The 27,715-nt window shown below is 39.9% G+C and overlaps 2 protein-coding genes across 6 annotated transcripts in view; one reads left to right on the forward strand and one right to left on the reverse strand.

Annotated features, from left to right (window-relative positions):
* The window catches only part of LOC130251804 (dystonin-like), a 285,947-nt gene extending 283,610 nt beyond the window's left edge, over positions 1 to 2,337 (reverse strand). The window contains exons 1-2 of one of the 2 annotated variants that reach the window (XM_056488729.1): positions 2,012 to 2,337; positions 1,546 to 1,580 (exon numbers count right to left, since the gene is read on the reverse strand). In XM_056488729.1, coding sequence (XP_056344704.1) covers positions 1,546 to 1,580; positions 2,012 to 2,192 — 216 coding nt within the window. In that variant the 5' untranslated portion in view covers positions 2,193 to 2,337. The remainder of the gene's footprint in view (positions 1 to 1,545; positions 1,581 to 2,011) is intronic. The other variant, XM_056488730.1, reaches the window with a different exon arrangement.
* Positions 2,338 to 2,556: 219 nt separating this feature from the next.
* On the forward strand, positions 2,557 to 27,348 carry BEND6 (BEN domain containing 6). 4 transcript variants are annotated; one of them, XM_056488560.1, is made up of 10 exons: positions 2,557 to 2,707; positions 4,721 to 4,875; positions 16,063 to 16,291; positions 16,388 to 16,533; positions 17,039 to 17,137; positions 17,555 to 17,732; positions 19,150 to 19,367; positions 20,681 to 20,873; positions 22,678 to 22,816; positions 25,277 to 27,311. In XM_056488560.1, the coding sequence occupies exons 3-10, from the start codon at positions 16,096 to 16,098 to the stop codon at positions 25,539 to 25,541; spliced, it is 1,434 nt and encodes a 477-aa protein (XP_056344535.1). In that variant the 5' UTR covers positions 2,557 to 2,707; positions 4,721 to 4,875; positions 16,063 to 16,095; the 3' UTR covers positions 25,542 to 27,311. The 4 variants fall into 4 exon arrangements, with proteins under 4 accessions (XP_056344535.1, XP_056344539.1, XP_056344537.1 ...); XM_056488564.1 differs by lacking the exon at positions 17,039 to 17,137; XM_056488562.1 differs by lacking the exon at positions 4,721 to 4,875 and having other exon boundaries at positions 2,607 to 2,707; positions 25,277 to 27,348.
* Positions 27,349 to 27,715: the final 367 nt, after the last annotated feature.

Below are 27,715 nucleotides of genomic sequence, written 5' to 3' on the forward strand. Positions count from 1 at the left end.
TGGACATATGCCCATAGTTTTTTCATTAATGAATTCTATTAGATTAATTAAAATAACATTTTACTTGAAAAAATAGTGGAAAATTGAAATTTAATGATGTCAAATGAGTCATCATTTCTCTATCAAAAGTCTCATCAGACAAGGAAGGGGAAAACAGTTCTACCACTTTTTTAAAAGAGCAGTTTAGACCACTAGCTGCAGTATTACTTCCTCTAAGCAAAATACAGAAAATTATGAAAGAATATAACAGTTACTCTAGCATGGGTTTCATTTAATGGAAGCTTCTAGGAAATGTTTTCAATTTATCTCCTTTTGACCGGATGATAAACAAATAACCACATGCTGAAGCAATAAAAATAAATTACTCTGCCAACTTCCCTCTGAAGTGTCACCATGCAGGGTGGCACATACTTCAAAACATTAAACTTCATCTCCATCTAGGCTCAGAACTGAGTGAATTTTACATGGAAATCAAGCATTTCATATTGGACAAACTAAAGAGCGAAAAAATATTTTGATTTCCGGAGGTACACATTTGTTCCCTTTGCTGAAGCACTGGTGAACAATAAACTCAGGGTTTTCATGGCTTAGAGATCAGACACTCCCTATGGCATTTTCTTTTTGTGATAGTATGTACAAATTTCAAAATAGTTAAGAATTTAAAACTCATTGCCAATATGAACCATGATGCAAAAATGTATCCCATGCACACTTTTGAAAACATTATCATAATTGGATAATTTTCACACCCAAAGTAGGGTAAAGGAAAATACAAATAATTTAAAACAAAATATCAGTGCTTTCAGAATAACAGGCAATGAAGATATGCCTTAAATCAATAGCAAGAAACCAGACAAGAGAAATATCTAGACAGGAGCTCTACAGGGCAGCATGGAAACAAAGTGGGTACTAAAACAAATATTATTTTTCATATTTTCCCAGCCATTATGCTTCTCATTCAGAATCCCTAGGAAGCGGCTGGGGTTTGTGTCATACTTTCAGCACTGGCATGTAAGAGTTTTGATTCCCCTGACCTCTGAATACAAAGTCACACACTGAGGTGCCTGCCAAGCAGGCTTGTAGTCTGGATCCTTCGGGGATCTCCCGCGGCAACATCCAAATCGAGCAGGCAACTTCCCTGGCAGGGAGCAGGGCGCAGGTGAGGGCTGTGGGCAAAGCAAGCGGGCAGAGGCTCTGCAGTCAGACCCCACCGGCTCTGCATTTACAGCCAGGTCAAGAACCGGGCTCAGGGCTGCTCTGGGACACAGGGAGGTCTGGCACGTACAGCAAGCACAGCTTTTCTCCAAGTAACCAATTCCTTTGGGAATGACACGAATCGGCAGGCCGGTTAGGGTAACACAGATGAAGAGCTCATTTCGTGTAGGGAAGGGAAAAAAACCAAACCAAGAAATGAAAGAGGACATTATGTCTTCCATGCAAAATGAAAAGTTAGCTATATGATTTCATTAACAAAAGACCACGACAACACGTACTCGGGTAAAGAGAACAACTTCTGACCTTGAAATTGCGTGCTAAATAAATTACCTCAGAGCGAAAGTGATGAGTTCTCATGACAGCATCTGGAAGGGAAGCAGAAAGACACACAGGCTCCAGCAGCTGCACCTCGCGTTTCGGCCCGGCTAGCGGGCTCAGCCCGCCGCTCGCCCTTTGGCGCACACTCCGGGACGGCTCCGGCCCTCCAGGCACAGCCGCCAGCTCCGCCCGGCATTTATATTTAATTCATCGGCAAGAAGTTCGGCATAAAGTTCTGCTGCGCTTTGACGGACCGGGCAGGGCTGGGGGGTTTCCCAGCCTCTCACCTCTCTCCCTCTAGCCGAGGTTTCGCTGAGGGATGGGTGGAGACAAGGCTGCCGCAGTCCTGGGCTCGGCTTGAATTTTCTTTAAAGCCTTTGCCCGGCTACACCGTGCCACGGCGGCCCTCCGCCGGCAGAAACCCGGGGCTGGGCCGGGGAGCCCCCCGCCGCCCTCAGGGACCGGCAGCATCTCTTACCTCGGCTCCTTGAGCGACCTGAAAAGACGGATTTGATGGGATGCCTCCCTTTCTGGAGCCTGCGGTGCCAGCAGCAGAAGAATAAAATCGTGGCGATGGTCCCCAGCAGCAGCAGGAGCAAGAAGAGGGCGCACTGGATGCTGTAGGGTCTCAGCAGGACCAGGAAAGCCGCGGCAATCATGGCTCAAGCGGCCGGCTGCCCCTGTGCGTGCGCGGGTCTGCGGCGAGCGGCGAGGGGCCGGGCAGCGCCGGGCAGCCTCTCCCCCCGGCAGCGGGGCGGGCATCGCCGCCGGCACCGCCGCTGGAGCCGGCAGCCGGCGGGAGGCGGCGGCGCGGGGGAGGAGGAGGAGGAGAAGGAGGAGGAGCGGGATGGGATTCAGGCCGTGACTCAGCAGCCGGCGCTGGTGCGGTGGGGCTGCCCCTCGGAGCAGCGCGGCTGGGAGCGGGCAGCGGCGGCAGAGCCGGAGCGCCGCGGGCAGCGGCGGGCGGGGCGGGGCGGGGCGGGCAGAGCCGCATGGCAGCGGCGCGGCGCGGCGGGGCGGGGCGGGGCGGCGGCAGCACGGGAGGAGGAGAAAGGAGGAGAAGGTGGCGGAGGTGTCGGGAGAGGGGAAGGAGCGGTGCATCCCGCCGCCGAGGGGACTCGGCCGGTGACATCCCCGCTGGAGCTGCTGAGAGCCGGAAAATGGCTGCTGCGAGGTACCGGGGGACCCCCGGGGAAAGGGGGCAAAGCTGCGGCCGAGGGGCGCGGGGTGTCGGCAGCGGCGACCTCCGCGGGGGAGGGAAGGGGGTCAGTGCGTACCCTGCACCCCAGGCGGCGGTCGAGGCCGGTTCCGTGTCGGGGAAAGGGATTGGGAAGTGATGGAGATCCATCCCCACAAGGTGACCGGGGCCATGTGCGGGCTGCCCCGTGGCCCCGCTGCCGGCGCTGCAGGACGGGGCCGTGCGCTGCGCGCAGCGGGAGCAGCAGCACCTGCGGGGCCCCTGGCGCTGCAGGAAACTGCAGCCAATGTCAGCCGTGCCCTTCGCTCGCCGCCGGCCGCAGCCGCTGCAGCATCACAATCCTGCCATGTGCCGGTACTGGTGCGGATGGTAACAAGAGTTCATATGGTTCTGTTTCTACCTCTGTAGTTGTTACTGTGGTAGTCCAGACTTCCAAAGTCTGTTTCAGAGGTGTTTGGAAATACAGTTTTAAACTCCCTCACAGACACGCAAAAAAAAAACCCCACTTGCTGTAAAAAAATCACTATGGAATATGTAGTCAGATACCATTTTGCAATATTGCATTTACTCACGTTACTGCGGGGAAAGGTTCATTCAAGGCAAAACTCATGTGTTTTTCATGCATCTTTGATGTCAGCACATAAAATTGAAGAACATTTCCAAAACTTAATAGGAATAATTAAAATCTCTGTGTAAATATTGGAGAAACATTGAAATGTTTCTGCTTTAAATGACTGACCTGAAGCTACAGAAAAGCATATGTGTAAATTTAAGTTAAATTTAAAATATGCAAGCTGGAAAGACAGAGAGGGAAATGTATCTGTGGTAGCTTAAATAAGAACAGGAAAAATAATCTCTAGATTAGTAAAAGTAATTTATCACTGGGGTAACACTTTACTGTACCCTTAGGGTTGTGGAAATCTGTTATCACTAAAAGATGTTCATGATAGCAGGGGTGTAAGTAAAAAAAAAAAAAAAAAAGTGTTTTAGGTCTATAATAATTTATTTCAGGATTTTTGTATCATTTCATGTTATATACCAACAAAGTGCGCCAAAATAGTCTGTCCTATTACTTTTAAAATGGAAAGTTGCTTCATTGCAGCCACAGATTCCAAGCTTTCCCTCACTGCCTAGAAACTGCCAAATGCTGTAAGGTTGTGTTGCATCACGTGGTGCAACATTGAAATCTTTCCTAATACCGCAGTACACTGCAGTAGAATGGTTTTGATGCAGATTACCTGGAGATTATTCAAACAGTCCACGTTACCTCACTGAAACATGAAGCAAATTGGTGTGATCCTCCTGGCATCATGCTGCAGTGCCACGCTGCAGGATATTGCAGGAGCAGGAAACTTTTTGACACCTTTAGCTCTGCACTGATGTATTGTTTCAGAGTGGGATGATGGAGCAAAAGTAGCACGGCAGTGATTGCACAGTAAATCACAGAGAACTGAGGGGGAAGGGTTCTTTTCACATTGTTCCCGGGTAACAGTGCATAGAAATCATCTGACAGACAAATCTCTAGTGAAAGCTTTTTAGTTTATAGCTTTTCCCTTCTAAGAGTCTAGAGCTCACTGGTGTCTTGAGGATAATGGTTATCAAAAATGATATAATAAATTTCGTGACAGCTGCTCAATTTTTTTTTTCAAATGCAAAAGAGAGTACAGTTTAATACAAGAAATGCTGACATGCATGATTTTTCAGAGAGCTGCTGCTCCAGGCTTTTGAGTCAACTATTTCACATGCACATCAAATTGCTGCTCAGGCTTTCTTTATATTTATTACTGCTCCATGCTTGTTAAATACTGCAGGGTATAGTAGTGTGGTTAAAATATTACTTCCATGGTGAATGAAGTTTAAGTTGCTGAAGTTACTACACATTATAAAAAAGCAAATTATATGTGGATAGATTTTTTCCCCCAAATAGTAATAAAGAGAATTTAAGAGAAGTTTTATAAGTATCACACTTTAATCTAAGATTCTTTACAGAATGTTTTTTAGGGGACTTTTCCTAAATCATAAGGATGATAAGCAGAGAAGACAAAAGAAATGAAGAGAGAAGGTTAAAACAAAAACTCTCATCTGAGATTTGACCTCAGAAGGGAAACCCTGGAGGTGAAGGCATTGCAGAGAAGTAAAAGAAGGTAACAAATCTTGAAACTGACTCTGATCACAGGGAGTGGAATGGGAGGGGAGGTCAGAAGTTGTTGAGAAGTGGAATTAAGTGTTTGGTAATCTAAGAAGGCAGCTATTAATTCTGCAATAAGCAAGGGGTCTTGCTGCCATGTCACGTAATGTGAGTGCACTTTTGCAGAATTGTGAGCAGGTGGGATGTAGGGTCCTGCAGATGCTTGCTTTGATGGGAACCACAGGCAAATAGAGCAGTGACAATGTCACCAGCACAACTGAAACTTTTGGTGGCAGTGAGGGAAGCAGCCTTTCACTTGAGCAATGCTGAGGGATAAGGTGGTGAATTACTTGGGCAGAGGGATCAAAAAGGAAAGTTCTGCTTCAGAGAACCCATAGAGAAGAGGTGACCAGCAAATGTATGGAAGTGGAAGGGCACAGGAGGATGTTTCTGTGGCTACAGTTACTCTTGAATGCAGTTTACCTATTTTCCCAAGTTGCCTGAGGTAGGGAAACAACATGGAAATTGTGTCAAACTGCAGTAATGTAAGAGTTGAACAGGGAATGTGCTGTAGCAGCAGCAGCCCTCCTGCAGGGAGATAAGGCAGTGTTAACCTCAAATATTCTTTCAGCTGGTCTCTCATGATAGCCTGTTCTGACTTAGCAGTCTTGCCCAGCAAGGCTGAAGGAGGAGATCCTTTCTTCCCTTACCCTTGTCCTGCTTGCACAATTGCAGCAGTCTCTGGACTAGTGCATATTCCTTGATAATTTAGGTGATGTTCAGCCACACATTTTAAAAGAAACTAAAACTTCTGAGTGCCATAGGTTAGACTGACAGGCAAGAAAAATTCCAAAAGAAAATGTGATGGCAGGTCTGCAGAGGTGTGCTGACCTCCCCCAGTGTGAGCCATGGCATTCAAGGGCACTCTGCAGCTCTGTGAAGGCACCTCTCTGCTCCTGCAGAGTGAGGCCCCATGGACCTCATTGTGCAGCTGTAACACTCCCTGTATCAGTGAGCTGAGGGAATAAAGGTCACGTGCTGGATCTGGTGATGTGGACATAAGGATAGGAGATTATGCATGAAATAATTTCAGAAGAGTAGCTGAGTGAGCTGAGTGAAGGGGTAAGATCATGTCTTTTCACTGGTATGTAGGTATGCTTTGAGGACTGTGTTTGTACTAATTAATTATATTTGAGTGAAACATTCTGCCTAAATGACTACTTAACTGGTTAGAAGCGTTTTCTAATCATCTAATACTTTCTAACAAAATATTTGGGTTTTTCCTCATCAAACAAAAACCAAAGAAAATACAGTCAAAACCAAAGTGGCAAGCAAAGAAAATACAGAAGACATCAATGTATCTGAGTGTTATCAACTTCTTTCAATGAAATAATTGACTTTTCCCCTCTATTATTCTACTCACGTGATGCCATCAGTGCTACCCTAGCAGCTCAAATGTAGCATAGGAAGTGTTGTGAGAGATTCTGGTAAATTATTAAACCTTATAAAACACTTTCTTCTGTTGAAAGAATAACACTTTCTAGCTTGATACAGGCAACACATTGAAAAGAAATCCGTTATGTGAAATGATATGTTCTAAATTCAGCAAGGTTATTACAAATCTTCATTCTGCAAAACTTGCTAAATTTTTTACTCCATACAGTGCTTTGTATGGTTAAAAGGCACCACTAGCATTAGGTAATTCTCACAATATCTTTGAAATTAGGCAAATATGGATTATTATTTCAGATCCAATGAAAATAAAAGGCGAACTATAAATTTAAAGATTGTATGATTTACCCAAGACCAAACTCTGTGATTCCAGTGCTACAGACTAAAGCCCTCCATGGCTGGAGCATTTTGCCTTCTGCAGGTGTCATAGGTGACCATGTAAAATCAAATTCTTGTCAGTTTTATATATGTAGAGGTTATTGTCCTTATTTTGTGGTTTTGTCAGCTCAAAGAACTTGTGTATTTAAATTCCCTCTGTTTATTAGACTGAACATAAATCAAATGGAGAATGAGCCATACAGTTGTACTCTCATGGCTTACAGTGTTGCTGGAAAAATGCTAGCAGGAATCCTGTGGGCATAAATTGACTTTGTAGGCAGAGAGGCTGTTCTTGAGCCTAGATGGAAATATACTGCTGAAGCTCCTATGGCACTGTTTTTTATTACAGCAGCAGTGTGCCCCTTTGTCCTTGGTTGAAATTTGCTCTGTATTCATTTTTGGCAGTGTTTAGAGTAGCAGTTGTCAATCTGTATGTGGCCTTACATCCCAGAGGGAATTGCACTTCATTAGTATTTTAACTATATAATTGAAAGTTGTTTAAGGATTGTTTCAGACTGATATACAACACTGGTCATTCCACCATTATATTACTTTGAACTGCATACATTTAATTTTACAGGAGGGGAAAAAATAGCTCTAATAAGTTTTGAGGGTTTTATCCTTGCAGGGACATGCGTTGCTGTTAATTCTCTCAAGTGTGTGCAGAATTACTCTTAGTGGAAGCAATATTCCCTGAAGTAAGAGGACAATATATATGTCTCTTTTTCTAGTTCATGACCTTTAATAGTAATGCGGATTTTTTTTCCTCCTCCTACCTACTGAAATGCTGCAAAACCAGAGCAATTGGGGAAGAGCTTTGGAGTAAAAGAGCAAGGCACTTTGAGTATTGAGCAGGCATGACTTCTCATCTATCATCACTCACCTATGACTATTAGTAAAGACATAGAAGTAGGTACAGTAAAGATGCTGCTAAAATCAACGCTGGAATTTTATAGCTTCTATTTCACTTCTTTGCTTTTAAGAGTCGAAGGGATAATGTCACCAACAGTAACGCCCTAGGGTAGAATGAAAAATATAGTTTCTATTACCTTATAAAAAGAGTAACATGCATCCTCTTATAATCTCTAATATCAGGTTATTGGAGGGTTTGTTTGAATAAGTCCAATTTGAAAGTGCATTAGTTGCATACAGAAAGTATGTCTAATATTTTTTCAGCCTTTTAGGAAAAGGTTATTTGACTGCCTGGGCTGTTGCTTGGATCAAGTGCACAATTATTGCTCCTCAGCACAGATTTGTATGTGGTCAGGCTTTCTCTAATGATCCCCTAAACATCTTTAGACAAGATAAATGATGCATCACTGTTTTTTAACGTTTATAATTTGGGAGCTGTTAAAAGGGATTGCACTGGATTACCCAAGCCCAAGGTCATAATGAGCACGGCCAAGTGTTTGACTTTATAGAGCCATGTTGACTGTTTCTCCTTCCAGCCTACTTATTGCTTCTAAGTGTTTATATATATTAACCTGCATGGAAAGAGCTTTCTTGGAATTATTCAGACTCCTGTAGCCATGGGTATTTCATCCAGTTCAATAAATAAGGAGATTTATTTCTTGGTCTGTACATTAATACATTTTGTTGTGCATGGCATTTACGAACAAGCAAATTCAAGAGAGTATTAGTTCTCCATCTGTCAGCTGTGAAATAGCTATTTAATAAAGATACTAATGTCAAGTAGAATTAAGATAGCTTCCTACATCTTACTTGGCATCTTGTTACCTTAATGTGAATCTTTCACTGAGTATGGGATTAAAATACAGATAAATAAACATACATGGTTTATAGGCATATGAGATATCCAGGTTCCTATTTAAACTCGGGTAAATCATCGAGGCTCAGAGAACAAAGCATTTCCCTGAATTTGTGTTTAGTGCCATTTGAGATGCCTAGAGTTAGTAACCACCATTGTAAACCCAGAAAAGGGTCCAAGCCCTGTGTGTAGTCTGTGCCCATCAGAAGAGGCAGCTGGAGGCCAGGCATAATAATTTATGGTTTCTAAGATTGCACCATGCATTTATTTTTAGGCTACTGAATTGAACCCTACAGCAGCTGAAAAAAGCTGAATTGCTCTCCAGGAAGCTTTAACTGTGTTGAGTAGGGGCTTCACACTTATAACTGCTGGAGCTGATCAAGGCTGAGACATCTCCAAAAGGATGACAGTTGTGATAAAAAAACCTGTGGGAGATTTGTACTTCTAGAGTAGCAGCTGAAGGCCAAGCAAGTAATAGTGGTGCTAGACACTGGCTTAGAAAGCCAAATTGACCCCTGCATCTCCAGTGATTACAGCAATAACTTAAGACACCAGGTGCACCAGTAAATGTAAGCATCTTCATCTAGAACTGAATACTGTACTTTAAGTACAGTAATGATGCTAGCTTATCTTGGAATCCATTAAAATGAATGGCATGTTTCACTCATAGTTGAATAAATTATTGGTTAGAACAAAAGTTTAGTACTACCAGACATACTAAATATAGCTGCTTAAAAATTCATTATTCATGATTCATTATTCATGATTCCCGTCACTCAATTTAACAAATAAAATTAATCATTTGATGCAAAAATCAGCATTTTTCCAATAGATTTCTTCAAGCTTCAAGTCCTTCATAGGACTTTGGCATATTTAGATATTAGTATTATTTTATGGAACTCCTAGGTTGCTAAAATGTAGGAGAAGGTTACTGTTGTGAAAAATAAGAATAGCTTCATGAATTCCTTGGGTCACTTAATCGATTTTAGAATGTAGTACAAGGTTTGCATGAAGTTCGCTGTGTAATCCTGTGAGTTGTAAATGCTGCTGAGGCTTTAAAGTCAAGGAGGCCATCTGGGTAAATAAGGCCAGACCTGCTGCTTTACCATGAATAGCATCACTTCTTAGAAAAGCATCTTAGGTTATTTCACAGTTAGTCACACCAGGATAATGATCTGCAATGAGGAAGTGACCTCTTGAATATCAGGAATGAAATCAGTTTCATCTTCCTGTGGAAGATAAGTTCATTTAGTGGATCATTTCTGTGATAATTTCTGTGCATTTATAGTCTTAAGAGTTGCAGTAGTGTTCTGATACATGCTCCCCCAGATTCCCAGCTGAATTTGGAACACAGTGATACTGATGATTCTGGAAAATCTGTACTCTGTATTTCTCAGCTGAGAGCAGATTTGTGTTTTCGAATCATCTTTTCCCAGAAATGTCTAAGATATTGCACTGTAAATCTTTTGAGCAGTTACACACTTTTGTATTCTGACAGCACCTAATTCCACTGAATTAATTAGTAAATCTTACACTGGTATCAGGTAAAAAATAATAGAACCTACAACAGGGCTTATAACTTATTTAAATATGGTCGTGTTTTCCATCATATACTTGCTATTGCGAATTTTAACTTCAGTGCAGCCCAGGTTTTCCATCAACAATTTGTATTTAATATTCTGACACATTCAATGTAAAATGTCACAGTCTAAATAACACAAACCGAATCTGTCACTACCACTTATCATGCTGAATTGGAAATAAATAGGTTTTTAGAGGTAGATTAAATTTAAGACCAGTTAAGTTTGGGTTTTGGTTTGGTTGTTTGTTTTTTTCCCAAGGAAAACAGGGATAATGGAAGGCTGAACTCAGAAAGTAAATAATATAAAATGTTAGTACATAATAAAATATTAGCTTTATTATATATTTATTATGTATTGCATTAAGGCTACAGATATTTGGCCTAAAATTAATCCCCTTGCATTCCACATGGTCCTCTGAAATCAGAGGAACTGGGCTTAATTTCTGTTTAGAGCTGATTCAGCATTACAGCCTGGTTGAGTTCAGTAAGGAATTGCATGATCACAGACTTGCAATTAGTGCAGTTTATTAATTCAATACTATAGATCTGAGTTCAATAAAACCTTCCACAGTCCAGATTCACAAAAAGTACAGTTTCCTGAAGTAACCAGAAAACAGGCTCAGGATTGCTGGTGATAGCATTGCAGAAACCACAGTGTATCACTACAGCAGGTGATAGTAACAGAGATCTATTAGTGATATATAGATAGAAATATAAAAATATTTACAGGACATTACAATGCACTGGAGACACAAAACTCACCTAGAGGCATCTTTCAGGGGAGGAGGACAGTCCATCAAAAGATCCCAAGTAAGCAGAGATGTTTCCCCCTCTTTTTTTTCTTTCTTTACCCCAAACCATCCTTTCCTTTGTTTTAGGTGTGGTTCTGATGGTTATGATCATACATGTGTGTTTTCATTTCTCTTCATTTGGATGCTTAGGATGTAAAAGTTAATATGCAAAAAGGCTTAATGAGGGTCTTGGTTATTTTCAGTAGAATTTATAGTTGACACAAAAGGTAGAATAAACACTTTGGTCCTCCTCTACCAGCTGAGGTGGCAGTAAAGGCTGTCTGACCTTCACTAGAAAGTCTTTGAGTGCATCCTTATCTCCTTAAAGGACCACATTTATCACAAGGCTGGTTATGCACAGTGGCAGGTAGAGAGGTGCAGGTTTTCTCTGGGGCTTCTCTGAGACTTCCACTTCATCCAGGTATCTATTGTTCAGTCCTTACACCTTGCTCAAGCTGGGTATAAGATAAGCAGGGGTACATTTCATGTTTTTCTCAACCACTCTCATCAGTCCTTCACTTGTTGGAATTTGAAAACAGGGAACCATGAACACTGCGTTGACAGCTTTGTTAACCGTCTGTCAGATACACTGAACTAGACAAGACACAAATATCACGATTACTATGATGACAATCAGCACATACATGTTTGTTTTCTAAATTTCTCTCCACAATGGTGTGAGGCTTAGCCAATTAGATCATCTAACCATGATCCTTCTTTGACTTTGAGTTTGGTCATACCTTTTTGCAATTGTTGTATGCGCTTATGTATAGATACTGAATGGTTGGAAAGGTCCATGAAACACATTCCATCAAAATCTTTGCATCCATGTCTATGCACTAACAAAAGCAAATCAATCGCTGCTCTGTTTTGCAGAGTTGCATGTCTCTCACCTTGAACATCAGTTAACATTGACTGACTTAAGGCAACTCTGTAGCAAGCCTGACCATTTACCATAATTATGTGGTACATGGTTGTGGTGCAGTTCCTTGATTTGCTGAAACCAGTGTCAAAGCCCTGTTTTAAGCCAACAGAATCAGACTTGTCAAGTGGGTACACAATCTTGTGTTGTAAACTTGTAACACTTTGCACTGTGTTTACTGAAAGAAAAGAGAAATAATGATCTCAACATGCCATCTGCCAGTTCTCTGGCTGAATGGAACAGACTGTCAGACAAAGGGTGAGATATATCTTTAAGTGACGTTTGTGGATTTTTGGTGGCTTGGGATTTCTTGCATGGTTTTGGTTTGGTTTGGTTCTGGCTTTTTGTGTTGCTTAGTAACAATATCATGATTACAAATTTATAGCATTTGTGCAATATGTGAGGTGTTAACAAGTTTGTAAAAATTTAGTCAAATTAATATTTCCTCTGCAGAATTTTAAAATTATATGGCTCCTTCCTTTTTCTTTTTTCCCTTCTAAACATGACCTAGACAGTGAAAAATCATAAATTTGCATTTCAGAATTTCTCATATCAGTAGTGTTTTCAAATGGAGCATATAGCAGAATTAAGTAACTTGTAAAACATAAGTAGCTTTCAAAGGTCATATAATTGTCTCTGTGGTTAGTAGCTGCACAGAGTAATGCCTATGAATGATTATATTGCCTGCAAATGAACCACTGAACAAAGCATTCAGTGTCAGAAATCTTACTTGATGACTTGCAGAACTACGTTAGAAAGATTTAAAACTGAGAACCACATACACTTTAATGGATTTGATATGCCACCTTTTGGCTCTCTATAGCTTCTGCTGGTTTACTGGAATCCACCTTACTATTCAAAATCCATTCAAAACCAAAAAAAGCTAATACAAGATGGGTTGGACCAGGCCAGCTTCTGTAAGGAGGCACACCATCTCTGTAGCCACTGAGTAGTTGGTGGAGAGAAATAGGCTCTCCCAGACAGTAAGTCATCTGCTGTCTTTTAGACACGTATCATAGGGTGAGATGAATCACCTCCCTTTCTGCAGTGACTGAGCCAAGTGTGGCTAGACAACCTCTCCCTTTTTAGACAGTAAAAGCTTGGTAAGGTTAATCCCAGTTCCCAAGTTATTTTGTTTGTTTTCTGATGATACATTATATTTTGCCTTTGATCTATTTTGGCAAATAAGATTTTAGAGGGAATCATCTCCAGTAGTCCTGACTTAGACTAGGTTCACATTGATTCCTGTGGGAAGTCAGGGTGAGAAAACACTGCGGGACTTCTCTTGCAGGAAATGAAGTGTTTCACTATTCCTCTCCCTTATTAGTGACATTTTGTTCTACCTTTCCATTCCCTTTAATCACTGGCTAGAGGTGATGCCAGCAGACAGTTAGGTGTTATCCCCAGGGCCCATGGATTGTCACAATAAATTCTGTGAAAAGACGTAGTTTGATTAATGTCTACTGCAGGAGCTGAAGGGATTGCTCCACAATATAAAAATACTTACAACCAACTACTATTCTCTGTTCCTTTTATTTGGCAATATAATTATTTCATCATTTTACCCATAACACAAGCAGCTGGGCTTATGTCCAGTAGAGCTGCAGCAGAGAAAAGGGGACCTGGCCAGTTGCTGTTGCTGCCCCTGAATTGCTTTGGTCCCTTCATAATCAGCAGGAGCATTCCTTCTCTCAGCATGCTGAGAGAATATGGCAGCTGTTAAGGCCCTTAGTGAAATTGGTTTAGCTGCTAGTACACCCTCTGACCACAGGCAAGAATCTTGTCAGCTCAGAACTTTATGAATAACGTAGATAAATTGCTGAGCTCCATGTCCTGCCATAACCATGGTAAAAATTGTCCTTAGCTAAAGTGTCAGGATGCATTTTCATGGATCCTGGTGCTTGCCTGGTGTAAAAAAATATTTTGTTGTCCATGTGCTTCACAGTGCCTACCAGTGGCCCCTGGCTGCTCTCATGGGCTCTGAACATCCAGAAATCCATGTTTCCATTGACTCCATGAAGCTGTTTAAAAATGTAGACAAGCCTGATACCTTCCAAAAGCTGTTGGACTTGGTACTGATGTGCATGATATTGGCACAATGTGTATGTTACCAGCCCTAGTGCTGTGGGAAATCATCACTTGCCCTGCATGCTCTGAACAGCTTGTGTATTCAGTGTACCTCTGGAAATCCTGGGCTGGCTTGCTAACCCTGTATAAGTTCAGACCACAGGAATGTCCCATGGCTCTGAGAATATTTGTCTCAATACAAAATGAGAGACAAAAGACAAACTGTTAGAGGACTGCAGGGAAACATTAAAAAATATAGAAGTCAATCAATCAGTTGCTAGACTTAGCACACTGGCAGCTCTAACTTTGCTGCAATTCTATTGCTCTTATGTGGGCTTTAAGGAGGGTAGAAAAGTAGCTCACAACTGCCAAGGCCAAGGGGGGAAAGTACCTTGTTTGAGAATCAAAGAACTGGGCAGTGGAGATTGCTGGGTTGATCAGAGGCAGAAGTAACATCTTTGAGCCAGATGAGAAATGATAAGCTGAGTGAAGTATATGCTTAAAAGTATTTTGGAAAAGAAGGAAGAATACTGATGCTCAACTGATTGCATACTCCACCTGTTTCAAAACTGGTATTTTGTTGTTCAAACAAGCAGTTCCAATTTGGATCTTACCTGTCCATAGTGAGGTCAGAGCTGAAACTTTGGGTTCTGTTTTGTGAATGACCCCTGTCTGTGGTATTAGGATCCACCCAGTATGGATCAGTGGCAGAATGAGGTCTCTGGTGAGTCATACTAGGCAGAGATACTCAAGAGATACTCAGGCTGCTTCCACTTCCAGATTTTGCATGACATGGATGTTTTTTGATCTTTAAAGAAAAGTCATGGCAGTTCTTGCAAACACAGCCTCCTTTCTCCAGTGAGGCAATAATTAACAATCCTACTGCTATCACACTAAACACATCCTGCATAAAATCTTGATTTAATACTCCTTTTAATGATGATTTCTTATCTATACTGCTTGCCCCATTGAATCAGTAAACATGTTGACAAGACTGCAGCTGTCTTTTGCAAATTAACAAGTTCACTCCTGTATGGAAAGCCAGCACTGTTGAGGCATAGCACAGACATGGAATAGTGGCAAACTGTGCTTCTGCAAACAAATTGACATTACTTCATAGAGCAGTGCAGCCAGATATTCTCACTTTGACATAATAGCCCTATGTAATTCTCCTTTTCTAGCTCTGTGTTACCTTTTTGACAGCCTCTTCATGAGGCACTAAATTTGCTTCTGTCTGATTGAGGCCAAGTCAATCGCAAATCACACTGTCACATCTAGGAATTCATGAGTTTTCAGCTCTGTACAAGTATTTCACCTTTTTGAATTGACCATATGCTTGCTGGAAAGGAGATTCAGGTTTGAAAATCAGATTTTCTATATATTGATTTAAGAATTTTAAAGTAGAAATTATATTTTCTGAGAATAATGGCAACACTTAAAAGAACTGATTACATTTCCAGTAGAATTTACACTCTTGTGAAAGGCTATCAGCCTAATTGAGAAAAAGAAGCTCAAAGTATGACTTGCTCCCTTCTGGTAGAGAAATTCAGTGCTTTAATAAGCCCAGAATGGCATGTAGCTTTAAAAGTATTGTTTTATGAAGCAAGTTATTTAACTGTGTATTTGGGTTTGGGTTCTTCTTGTTGCTGTTATTCCTCATGAAGCAGCCCAGCTCCCTTCCAGTCCTTAGCCTGTCATTTCTTTTGTACATCAAGTTTTCCATTGCCAGAATGTGTCATACCTCACCCTCTCAGTTGTCCTGGGTTGGTTTTCTGTGGCTGCATTTGTCTTCCTGCCCATAAAATTACAACCATACATCCCACTTAAAAGCAAGTATAGCTAGCACTTACCTTTGTTCTAGGGAAAGGTTCTATCACACCTGTATCTTTTAGTCTGAGGCTGGACTAACAATTATATTGAGACAAATGTAGTAGTAGTAAAGATCCCAGCCAGATTGAATATAGAAGTAATATGGGAGCCAGGACTCTGTGAGTAAAAGCTGCTTTCTGTGCATAGTTTTGGAGGCAAATGTCTGATGTGCAAGTGTTAAACAGACCATCTCCCATCTTTCCAGGGGGACACAACTCACTGCTTGGATAGTTTTCACTTTCTTAGGATATTTTCATACAAGGTAATTACCAATATCCAGCAAAAGGAAGGTTGTTTGGGGCTTTTAAAAACGTTCTTGTAACATCCCTGTGGTATGATACAATAACTTCTATTTTTCCTACTATGTCCTTCAGGAAGTGTCTGTGTGACAAGAAAGCCACTTAACAATGAAAAAATTCACGCTATTTGATTTTGTAAATGATAATTCGCTGCAAATTGGAGAGACTTCATGGATACAGGACCTTCCCTGTGATGACAGCGAACTAGAAAGACTTCTGAAACCCAATGAGCACGTACTAGTAAACTGGCCTGTGGGAGAAAGAAAGACAGAAAAGCACCTGGTGAAGGTTGTGTACATGAGTGGTGAGTGCAGTTCCAGAACATTTATCTGATATTAAACATGCTTTTAAGGTATATTGCCTGATTGGGCTTTGGCCTTTTTCCTTTCCATCATTTCAGATGACCCCCAAGAGCTGGTGGAAATGATGCAAAAGATATTACAAGCAGATGAAATCACAAAAATACAGGTCCTTGGAAAAAGCAAGAGGAAGAGGATAGAAATGATATTCTCAGAAAGTGAGGACAGTGACCTGGATAAAGAAAAGGTTAGTTTATGTCTTTGTGTTTATGCCTTAAATTGTTAGGTTCATAAAGGAATGAAATAGACTGTAACTATTGATCCTTCATGATATAACACACAAAAGATGTATAGTAAAGGTAGGAATACAGGCAGCCTTCACATGGTACCTCAGCACAATAACCTGTCAGAGTTATTACTTAGGCGTTGGATTTTGTCCTTCTCTGTGTCAAGAGTCGAGTGTTATTCAAGGTTTTGATTCTCTGTAGCTTCATTGCATTTTCCCTCATAAGACAGAAATCTGACTAGTGTGTAAAAAAGGGAAGGGACCAGGTTTTCTGAGGTGCCTTGTGCTGAGATCTGCAGTGACAAAATACAGGGAAGAAAAACATAAAAGTTTACAAAGTTATAAATGCATTTTTTAAAACTATTAATGTCAAGTGCACAGTGAATAAAAACTTATGGTATATTATGAAATACTGTAATGAAAGGCTCTATAGGAATGCACAGGCACTGTTATGCACTTTTTACAGGGGAAGATGATGAAACATATAAAAAGAAAGAAATCATTGCAGGCATCTGCTCCTGCCAACATCCTGAGTCAATTTGAAACATCTTTAATTAACAAACAGGTAAACATCCATTTTCAACGATTTTACTGTATTAAGCAGAAGCAATCTAAAAGGTATTTTTGAGGAAGACATAGGATTTTTCCCATAGTGAAGTTAACAGTTCTAAAAGATTCAGCTTTGTAAAATTGGTGAATACAGAACAGAGACAAAGGTACCTAACAGTTACATATTACACTGACCTTTCATTTTTAACTTCAATAAGAATACTAATAGCTGGTAACAGCTTTTATTAAAATGTACCGAGTCTGTTTATACAAGAGAATTTTAAAATTTAATATAATAGATATTTTAATATATATATATATGTTTATATATTTATATTTTTATATAAAATAGATATTTTAATGCTAGTTTTGATGCTTTGATTTTATGTTGTTGTTTCTCTAGATATCGCAATTATTTCGGGGTTTTTTTCAGAGAGAACCATATTCAGGAAGCAACTTTCTATATAGTGAAAGTAGCAGTGATGATGAAGAACCTTTATTTCAACTCTCCAAGGTAGAACTATGTGCCAAAATTAAAAGTCTCAAGAGGAAGCTGACAGATACCATGAGAGAAAACTGCCGCCTGAGGCAGTCCCTGGTGATGCTTCAAGGTAAAGTCAGGAGTATTTTGATGAAGAGGAAAGCCTGAAGGTCAGAAAAAGCTTGATTTATAAGAGGCCATTTGGATGGGAATTATGGATGCTCAAGCACCTGACATCAAAGCATCAAAATCTGTGATACATGGCAGCATTTAATTCCAGCAGCACTTAAGCAGAGGCCATGCAATCATAGAGTTAGAAATGAAAAAAATCTGTCTAAATCCTGCCAGGTGTTCCCAAGAGAACCTTTCTGTATGCTGTGTAAGCATTAGCTAAGCTCAAATACTTCTCTGACCAGTCCAACCAACATTATTTACTAGCAGTTTCCTTGATCAATTGATATTTCATTTATTCTGAAATTGCTTAATTTCTAACTGCTTTGGTGATTCCTCATTACTGACAACCTGAGTTAGTTTCAGATGAATCAAATTTAATTCTTTCCCAGAGATGAAATATTTTGTTCCTCTGTAAATGAACCCTTCATCTCTTAGTGGTCATCTTTAAAAAACCTCTCACTTGTCCCTGTCTCTTACTCTGAGTCAGCCAAAACTGAACCCAACGTTTCAAACCTTTAATGAATGAATAAGGTTTAAAGAGGATTTACTCCTTCCCTTGCCAGCTACACCATACCATCCCTAGACAATCTGGTATCTGGGTTTTTTTTATTGTCAGATGATTTTGAAACTGTTTATCATTTTCATTTCCCACATGACTGCATTTCTTATGTTATTCATCTTGGTTTGAATCATTAATCTCCACCTTTTTAAATATTATTTGTAAACATTTTCTTAGTGTCTGACAACTTTTCTCACACATATAAGTCAATTTACCCTGCATCCTGAGCAATTATCTCAGTCTTTTACAGCATTTTCTGTAATTCAGTGATTCTGTATCTTGCTGATATGGCACCTCTTGCATCCTTTTTGCTCTGCATTGATTCTTCTTAATGGATGCAATAAAAGTTTATATTTGAACCTATTACTTTGAGAAAAGGTTATTTAAAACATATTCTCTATAGATTAAAATAAGGAAAAGCCTCTGCAGTATGTGTAATTTCTTTGAAGGAAAAAAAAATCAGACATCACTTAGCCCATATTCAATAGCTTTATGGACTTGTAGAGATTTTGAGATTGTAAAAAGAAAAATAATCTGTTTTGTGCTATGATGGGCATAAACTAATAGTTGCCCTTAGCCTCGCACTGAACTGGTCTATTCTAGAAACTGAAGTCAGATCTTCATGGATGGGACAGTAGAATGGCAGGAAAGCATTTGAGAGAGGAGGAAGAAAGTATATTGAAGTGTCTTTGCTGACTACTTTGAGTCTTTTGCATTATGACAGGAATCTAATTGCAAAAATATCCCTGCTTATGTAATGGGAGTCTGAAAGCTTCAATTACTATTTTACCCCTCACTTTTCATCTGATTTCAGTGCTGCCACAGGCAGTCAGTCATTTTGAGGAGCTGGTGGGGATGGCTGAAGCACTGCTCAAAGGAGGAGTGACGTCATCTACGCCCAGTCTGCATCCACATGCTGTTTGGAAGGCATCTCACAATCCATTAGCAGATTCCTATGCAGCTATGCATAGTAACTCCAGCTCACCAATAACTTTGAATGTGGAAGATGAGGAGCAACAGACTGAAAAACAGGTCAGTTAAAAGGCCATTTCAGGCATAAAAATTTATACAGTATAAAGTTTACTGCCATAGCATAATATAAAAAATAACCATCAGTAAAATAATTTGTCATCATTGCATTGATAACATGACTAATGAGCTCCTTTTGTACAGAATGCTCTTTCCATGAGAAGCATAAGCCTTTATTCAGTGTCCTGTACACTCTCAAATTCACTTCAATTTCAGTGACCTTGCATATCTGTGACTAAGGGCAGAATATGGATGCATGAAGAAAATACCAAGATAACTTCCAGTCTAATTGTTTGGATGCCAAAGGGGAGTGATAGTATTTGAAAGATAATCTAAGAAGAATACCAGCAGTCTGTTCAAACTGTTAATTTGTAATTGGAGGGTGTTATGTTTCTTCTCCTGTTCCAAAACTGGCCAGCAGTTAAGTAGAAATACATGTACAGAGAGATACTGAGTAAAGAAATTCCCTTATTCTCTGCGATTATAAAAGAACGTGATTAACAAATCTAAGGCACAGAGGCTGTACATGAAAAAAATGAAGGCACAACCAAAAAAATTATTCTAGCATCTGCATTCACAATTTACATAAACATTATTATGTATTGGGTCATGCTAATCCATGCAAATCATTCTTGTGTGTTGTCATGGAGTGATAAAATCCAAAGAAGTCTGTTAAGAATTATCGTGGTATGTTTTGACTGCATATTGCAAACCACAGAATTTGACCTAACATCTTCAAAGAAATAAAAAGACCTAATTTTCTGAGCAATTTGCCTTACTTCATAGAGGTAGCTCAAAATTGCCTATTAGGAAAGTTCAAATTCTTAGGCTGTACCACTGCTGGTTGCAGAAGCCACTCTCAAAGCCCAGGACCAGATGTCACAGTTCTTAGGGCATGTCTGCTCGCAGGCAGGAATATTTGCTTGGGCACAGTGCCATGCTACCAAGGCAGAACAGAAACCATGCCAGAACTGGACCACAGCCAGCCTGCATGGAGTGCAAGCAGAAGGGTTTTGCTATGTCTGAACATGTCCTGTCTCCACAAGCGAGTAATAGGGATGGAAGGGTTTGCTAGGATGCATGGGGTCCTTAGTCTGCCCCACACTTCCTCCTGGGAAACAATCAAGATGTGTGCATAGTCCCAAATGCTGAGCAGTATGCAAGTGTGATGTTACCTCAAGCACACCATTTGCAGAGATTACTTTTGAAATTGTGGTTTAAAAATAGAAAATTAGAAAGATATTTCAGTGGTAATACTATATAATATTTCTAGAAAACTGCAATTAGTTATGCCTGTGACCAATTTTGTTTTCCAGTTCAAGATCGAAAAGTGGCAGATTGCACTTTGTAACAAGAGCAAACCTCAAAAATTTATAAATGACTTGATGCAAGCACTTTATACACATGAATACATGGCTACACACAGCCTGACAGGTGCAAAGTCCTCCTCTTCAAAGGATAAAGCGGCAAAACCAGCTATGAATCAGAATGAAGTTCAGGAAATCATAGGTGATGACTTGTTAACTTACTCAAGGTGGCTCTGACTTGGCAGGGGGCTTTCTCGGAGGGAGGGACTGTCGTATTTAACAGCTGGTCTACTCAGGTGATGAGCTTCTTCTTATTTCCTTCTTCAGCTACCTGCTTTTTTAAACCATCTGTTAAAAATATTGCCAGTGAAATACCAAGTAGCAGTATTTCTACTGTGTGAATTCTGTGGGTTTTATTCAGGTGACTGATCAGGCATAGTGATATTGTAAATTATTTTTTTAGCCCTTGCAAGGTTAACCTGCAACAGTCAAACTTGGAGCACAATGATAATAGATAAGGGAAGGCAAGAAGTGGACACACTTCATGTCTGCTGTGTTCTGAGGTTCAGTGAATGTTATGAATTCTGACATTTTAAATAGTGCTAGAGGCAGAATGAGACTGTATAGAAGACAGAAATAGTGATCAGAGAAGCAAACAAAATTTGATTTATGCTGAGGTTTACTGAGGAAAATATATGGTGCATAGGACAGAAAATAATTTCAGATGGAAGTATCAGCTTTAAAGAAAACAGTATTTTGTGAGCATATGAAGCCAAATTTTAATTGGATTCACACCTGTAACTACATACTAGAACAATATAGCATTAATTACTGTAATTCCTCCCCCATTGCCATTGCCTTGGACTTCAGCAGTTCTCTTGGCTCCCTTCTCAGCTTAGCTTCAGTTCCTGTACCTTAGTACAGTTTTACTGAAGTTAGCCAGCAGTTTCAAAAGTTATCACTTACAAAAACCTTTTTTCTTTAAGAACGTTTAGAAAAAACGCCCAAAGTCAAGAGAGGTAAAAAGAAAGTGTGGAGGATGTTAAAAAAAATATATTGAGATGCAGTAAGATGAGACAGTTTCAGAACAACTTTTGAGAAAAATGAAAAATATTTAGTGGGATGAGAAAAATGGTTGGACTCAATCATAGTGGTTTTTTTTCAAACTAAATGATTTTATGATTCTACATCCTACTAGAGCCTAGGCAAAACTGAACATGGAAGCAGAGAAGGTAATCAGGATATGGAATACAGCATGTTGTAGAGAATTCAGTGACAAAGCCTATAAAGAAATCAAAGAATTTTGTTAAGGTAGAAGAAAATACTCTGGAATTTAAACAAAAAAGAGTCAACATTATACAAGAGAAAAAGAAAAATTAGAAGGAAGCTTGGAAGATCTAGGACTGTAGAAAATGACTTAGTAGATCAGATTATTTAAAGATGGAAATTGTAGGACTTCAAAATAAAATGGAATGAAAGGGCAAGGAAATCAGGGGGAAGGAAGATAATGGAAAAGAAGGCAGCAGGAATTGCATTCCTCATGTTGAGTCCTGTTACTATTGCATTCAAAAAATGTAGCCAGGGAAAACAGAAGGGAAATTTTAGAAAAAGTGACATCACCTGCAAATTAAAATTAATGAGGGAAAAAAAAACCCTAGGAATCACACTCATAAGGAGTGGTGAGGATAGGAAAAGAACTCTGATCAAGAACAGAACATAAGGACAGATGATTAGCGCGCACAAATCACTCACTAGAGAAGCCCTTGTGGCCCTGGAGTTCCTTTTGAGTCTGCCAAGAGCAGGCACAGCAATGTGGAAGGCACAAAGAAAAACAGGAGCTGGCATATGTAAAATCTATGAAGGAGTTTGTAAATATAGTGAAGTAACTAGAGTGGAAGCTGAAGTAGCTGGAACTTTAAAAGATGCAAGGACTATATTTTATATTACACATTTCTTGTTTCCCTGATTTGGAGGTTCCATATATATATAATCTCTTCATTTTTCAGGAATTACAAAACAGTTGTTTCCAAACACAGATGATGCTTTAATTAGGCGAATGATGGGACAAAAACTGAACAACTGCACCAAGAAGCCAATTTTAAGCAAAGATCTTAACTCAGGTGCTTTTCAGAAACATAGCTTTTGGTAAGTCAAATGAAAAAATGCCTGCACTGTGTGATTCTACATATTACTTAATAGTAATAAAATCTAAAAGCAGTCTTAAAATTCAGATAACAATACATACTTACCTATTTGGTATATGCACTACCCAGCCAATAAATATTTCCATAACCTTGTACAAAAAGTACGTAATACAGAAGCAGTCCAGCTCAACATTAGTGTACAAAAATAGTTATTTGTTCCAGAAAAAGCAGCACTATTAAATGAGAAGAGGAGAAAACAGAAGTAAACAACACATGGAGTTGCTTTGCTCAATATGTCTATTTTACATTTGGCATTATTTACCTTTCTTGTTATTCTCTGGCTCACCAGAGACCAGTAAATTCCATTTTCATGTCACCTGTTGTATCCCAATCAACCCAAAAGTGAATATAAAGAAAATCACACCTCTTTGGTGCATATTTTTAAGAGTACTGTAGGAGAGCTAAGCTGGCAATCATTTACTGCCAAAAGAGTCTAAATTATTGGGTCAGAGGAATTATTAAATAACATCTTACCTGTTATGGGTGTTTTTGCCTTGTGAATGAAAGTAATAAAATTGCCAAACTCATGGCTATGGTCGGTGAAGTCAGCTATTTGCACAGTACTGTTTCCACATATACCAGCAGTACATATCACAGAATGGTGGGGCTGGAAGGGACCTCTGTAGGCTGGCTGGTCCAGCCCCTGCTGCTCCAAGCAGGGTCAGGCAGACCAGGCTGCTCAGAGCCATGGACAGTTTGGTTGAGTAGCTGCAAAGGCAGAGAGAGACTCCACCACCTCTCTGTGCCCCCTGTGCCACTGCTCCTCCAGGCTCACCATGTTTCCTGATGCTCAGACAGGACCTCCTGTGTTTCCACCTCTGCCATTGCCTCTGCCACTGGGCCCCACTGAGAAGAGCCTCCGTCTACTTTACACTCTCCCACCAGACACTAGCACACATAGATCAGATCAGCTTGAGGCTAAACAGGCCCAGCTGTCTCAGCCTCTCCTCAAGAACCTGACAAGAAATGAGCAAGAAACAGGACATGAGATTAAAATAGGGTGACAGGGAAAAGATATTTTCTTTACTCAGACTTTCTATACTGAAGTAACATTTTTCTTCTTCCTGGTTCACTTATCTCCTGCATGTTTTTAAAATCCAAATTTGCAACTGTAAGACACTTCATTAAAAAAAAAAAAAAAAAAACAAAACCAAAAATTAACACAACAAAACAAAAAAAAACCCAACAACAACAATTAAGAAGCACCCCAAGCTATTTGACTATGTTACGATACAAAGGCTTGACAAGTAGTACCTCCATGGACCTCCAGTGGTCTGTGAATTATTACTTCAGAAATACTTACAGACTGTCTGTTAGGAAAAGCCACATAGGAAGGTTTTCCCATCTGGAAACAATAAACAAACACACCAGCCTGGCAAAAATAAAGTTTACTGTGTTAATGCTTTTTTCCTAGAGATGAGAAGACTTCATAAATCAAAGGTCCTGTGTATTTGTAACATACAGTATGCAATGATTCCCTGCAGTATTTTTCCTTGTCCTTAACACAGGCATGAAAAATAATAGCATAAAACCACACATTTTGTATTCTTTGGAAGTATTAAAACCTTAAATATTTTAAATCTTTATCTTCATTAGATGGTTCCATAAATTTTGCTAATTCCTGAGTCTTTTAATGTACACAGTATTCCTGAAGCCTTGATAGGAAGACCTTGGCTACACTAAAACAATTCTGGGTTGTTATTTAGTACTGCCTATAGACCTTCCAATTTAAACTCAATATTTTAAAAATGCCCTTTCAATATTTTAAAAATGCCCTTGTGTCTGTTATTGATCAGTGTTTATGCAAAATCCAGTCCAACATCTATTGCCTGAATAGTGTCTTTTGAACTGATACATTTATAATGGTTTTTTTTTACATCTGTTAAGCATTTCCTCACTGTAAAAGCAGTTAAGCACCATATAACTAATCAAGATAACTTGGTGACTCCCTTAACCCAGATGACACATACTCTCTGTAAGAAAAGTAAGAAAATTTAAAAGAGCTCATAATCTCACTGTTACTCCTTCAGTCCATCTTCCAGCAATGAAATACAGAGAGGGGTAGAGAAAATTGTGTTGTGTATCCACACAAGTTACTAACTTTAAAAACTAGTGATGCTGCAGTTTTTATTTCCTCCCTTGCTGCTATTTCTTCCTTACCCATCTCCTCCACCTTTTCCCAGAGTTATGATTCAAGAGAAAAAATTTGGAGTCAAATCCAATGAGACAGACAAATTTCTATCTCAGATCCATGAAGCTGGGGTGAAACTACAAAAAGGGAAACGTGACAGTGAAGAAAGTGTTTAACTAGCTAATAAACAAACTCAGCAGCTCGGAAACTAAGTACTAATTGCACATTTAATGTTAATATCTCAAACTTAGTTATAAATTGTCTCAACAGTGGTTCAACAGCTGCTCCTCAGGGCATCAACTCTTCGGCTGTTCCTCCTTGTACCCAAGACCAGCAGGATGATGATTCACCAGCTGCTAATGCACAACTTCAGCAAAGTGACAGCTGCCCGACTCCTCCAGCTCCCGCCCCAGAAGGTCAGCAGGAGTGTCCCAAACCCACTTCTAAGGCGGAGTCTCAACTCGCCAGCAGCTCACCAGCGCCCTCTCCCAACCAGCGTTGCGGACAGGATCTCAGGAACTCAGACAAGGAATAACAGAAGGTGTTTCATTCCAGCTCACATGCTCAATGGAGATTAAGAAGCAGTATAAAATGAAAAATAAATAATATCTAAATTGTACTAGATATATGGTAGTGTCCAACAGTGGACAGAGATAGAAGCCTGAGAACCTTTTTCTTAAACAAATGAAAATCCCATACTCTAGAAAAAAAATGAAAGCATATTAATATCTTTGGATTTAAAATGTTATAAGATATATGCATGTTATGCAGTAATTAAAACTTGTAAGGAAGAATACAAGTAGAGTTACCCTTAGTTAGAAAAAAAACATTATTTAAAGTATTACCAAAATAATATATACAAGGAACCATAATTCCCTTTGCTTTCACCTGGACAGCTGAGTGAAAATTGCTTAACCAATCAGAGAAAGATATTGTATATTAATGCAAAAAAGATATAGTGATATGGAGAGAAAACAGAAAGATCTCCCAGTGAAATGAAGACTGTGGCCAGCACAGAAGTAGAAAGCACAGGGCCACATGAGCAGGAGAAGAAGAAATAAAATAGATGTTTGAGGCTGCTATTAACTTGGAAAACAAAAAAACTTTCTTAGGGCAATGAAACTACAACTTTCAAGATATGCACAGGAAAGAAGCAGTTATTTTTTAACCTCTCAAAGTGGAAAGATAATGGAAGAAGCCATGTTCCTTCGTAGCTCAGGGAAGAGTCCTCCAGGAGAGCCTGTTTAGTTATGGAAGCTATTCTCCTACAGGGATTCTGCTGCTAGTATTTTGCTGGTTTTTACTCTCTTTTCTTCTCTGACCATCAGGTACATAGGATAAGGGTGCCTGGTCCCTTCAGTTGGGTAATAGAGGACACTTCAGCAGAAGCAGCTAGTAAAGGACAGAGTTGCCTGCCAGCTTTTAATCCCTGTGTTTTGATTTTGGTATGCTACCCCTTGCTTAGAGAAGGGGTAGACAGGCAGAATATTCCTCATGGGACTACAACCAGAAAAATCCCAGGATCTGGGCAGTTCCCCTTGAGCTCTCATGCCAGTTCTTCCAGGAAGCAGCTTGCAGTCACACAAACCCTTTAAGAGCACGAGGAGGAAGAGTGGAAGGTACAGGTTCCCCAGGGCAGTGGTCACGGCACCAGTCTGGCAGAGTTCAAGAAGTGTTTGGACAGTGTTCTCAGTGTTCTCAGGCACATGGTGACTCTTGGGGTTCTGCCATGGGAAGGAGAGAACGCTTGGGACTATAGCTTTCCTGTTTGAGTGTACTTGTCCCAGAACTGAGAGTACTATTAGCTGAATCTATTTCAAACATGGAAAACAAGCAACTAACAAATCAGATTGGAGAAATGAAATTGCATTAAGTTGAAGAAAAATCTAGCTTGATTTAAGAAGGATTTCAGGATATCTGAGCTACGGAAATGAATTAGAAATAATATTAGAGTGAACACTGAAAAAAATGTGAAGATAAGGTTATCAGCCAAATACTGCTGAAGGGAAGTGCTGCAAATCTAACTGTTCTAGAGCAAGGCACTAATAGAGTGCACTGTGGAGAAGACTTTTTTGTGGGCTGGGGTACAAATTCAGTGATTTGCTATCCTTTTTCATCTCTCACCCTACAATTCCTTTAGATCAGATCAGGATGAAAGCAGGTATGAAATATATTAGTTCTATCTCATGCTATTAACTACCATCTATGAAATGTAAGAGAAGGATGTTTGCTATTATGTAAATTTTGTATATGTAATTGTATGTACAGCATATATAATAATGTATATAGTTAATCATATTTTTGAAGTGACTTTCTATCAAATAAAATGAAACATTACTATGTCTTAGTGCTGTTTTATTGTCCTCACTGTCTAATGGGCCTTTTCTTACATTAGCTGCTGTGGAACACTCTAACATACAAGGTTGGGATTTTTCTCTCACTCATTTTTTGGTTTTTTTCTTTCTCTTTAATAAGTGTTCTGAAGCCAGCTTCTGTAAAGCTTGTCATTTTACCTGGGGAAGGAGTTGGCCCACCTTACAATGGCACTCTGACCTTAAAGCTGTCACAGCTGATGTTGCACAGCTGCAGCTGTTCTGCCCTTGGGCAGGTGGATGGAGCTGAATGTGAGCAGCTGCTCTCCCTGGGGCTGGTGCAGCACTGCAGACCCTGCTGTACTTTGTGCTATTCTACTCTTCTGGCTTGGTAAGT

The sequence above is a fragment of the Oenanthe melanoleuca genome, chromosome 3 (genome assembly GCF_029582105.1).
Source record: "Oenanthe melanoleuca isolate GR-GAL-2019-014 chromosome 3, OMel1.0, whole genome shotgun sequence".
NCBI classification, from domain to species: Eukaryota; Metazoa; Chordata; class Aves; order Passeriformes; family Muscicapidae; genus Oenanthe; species Oenanthe melanoleuca.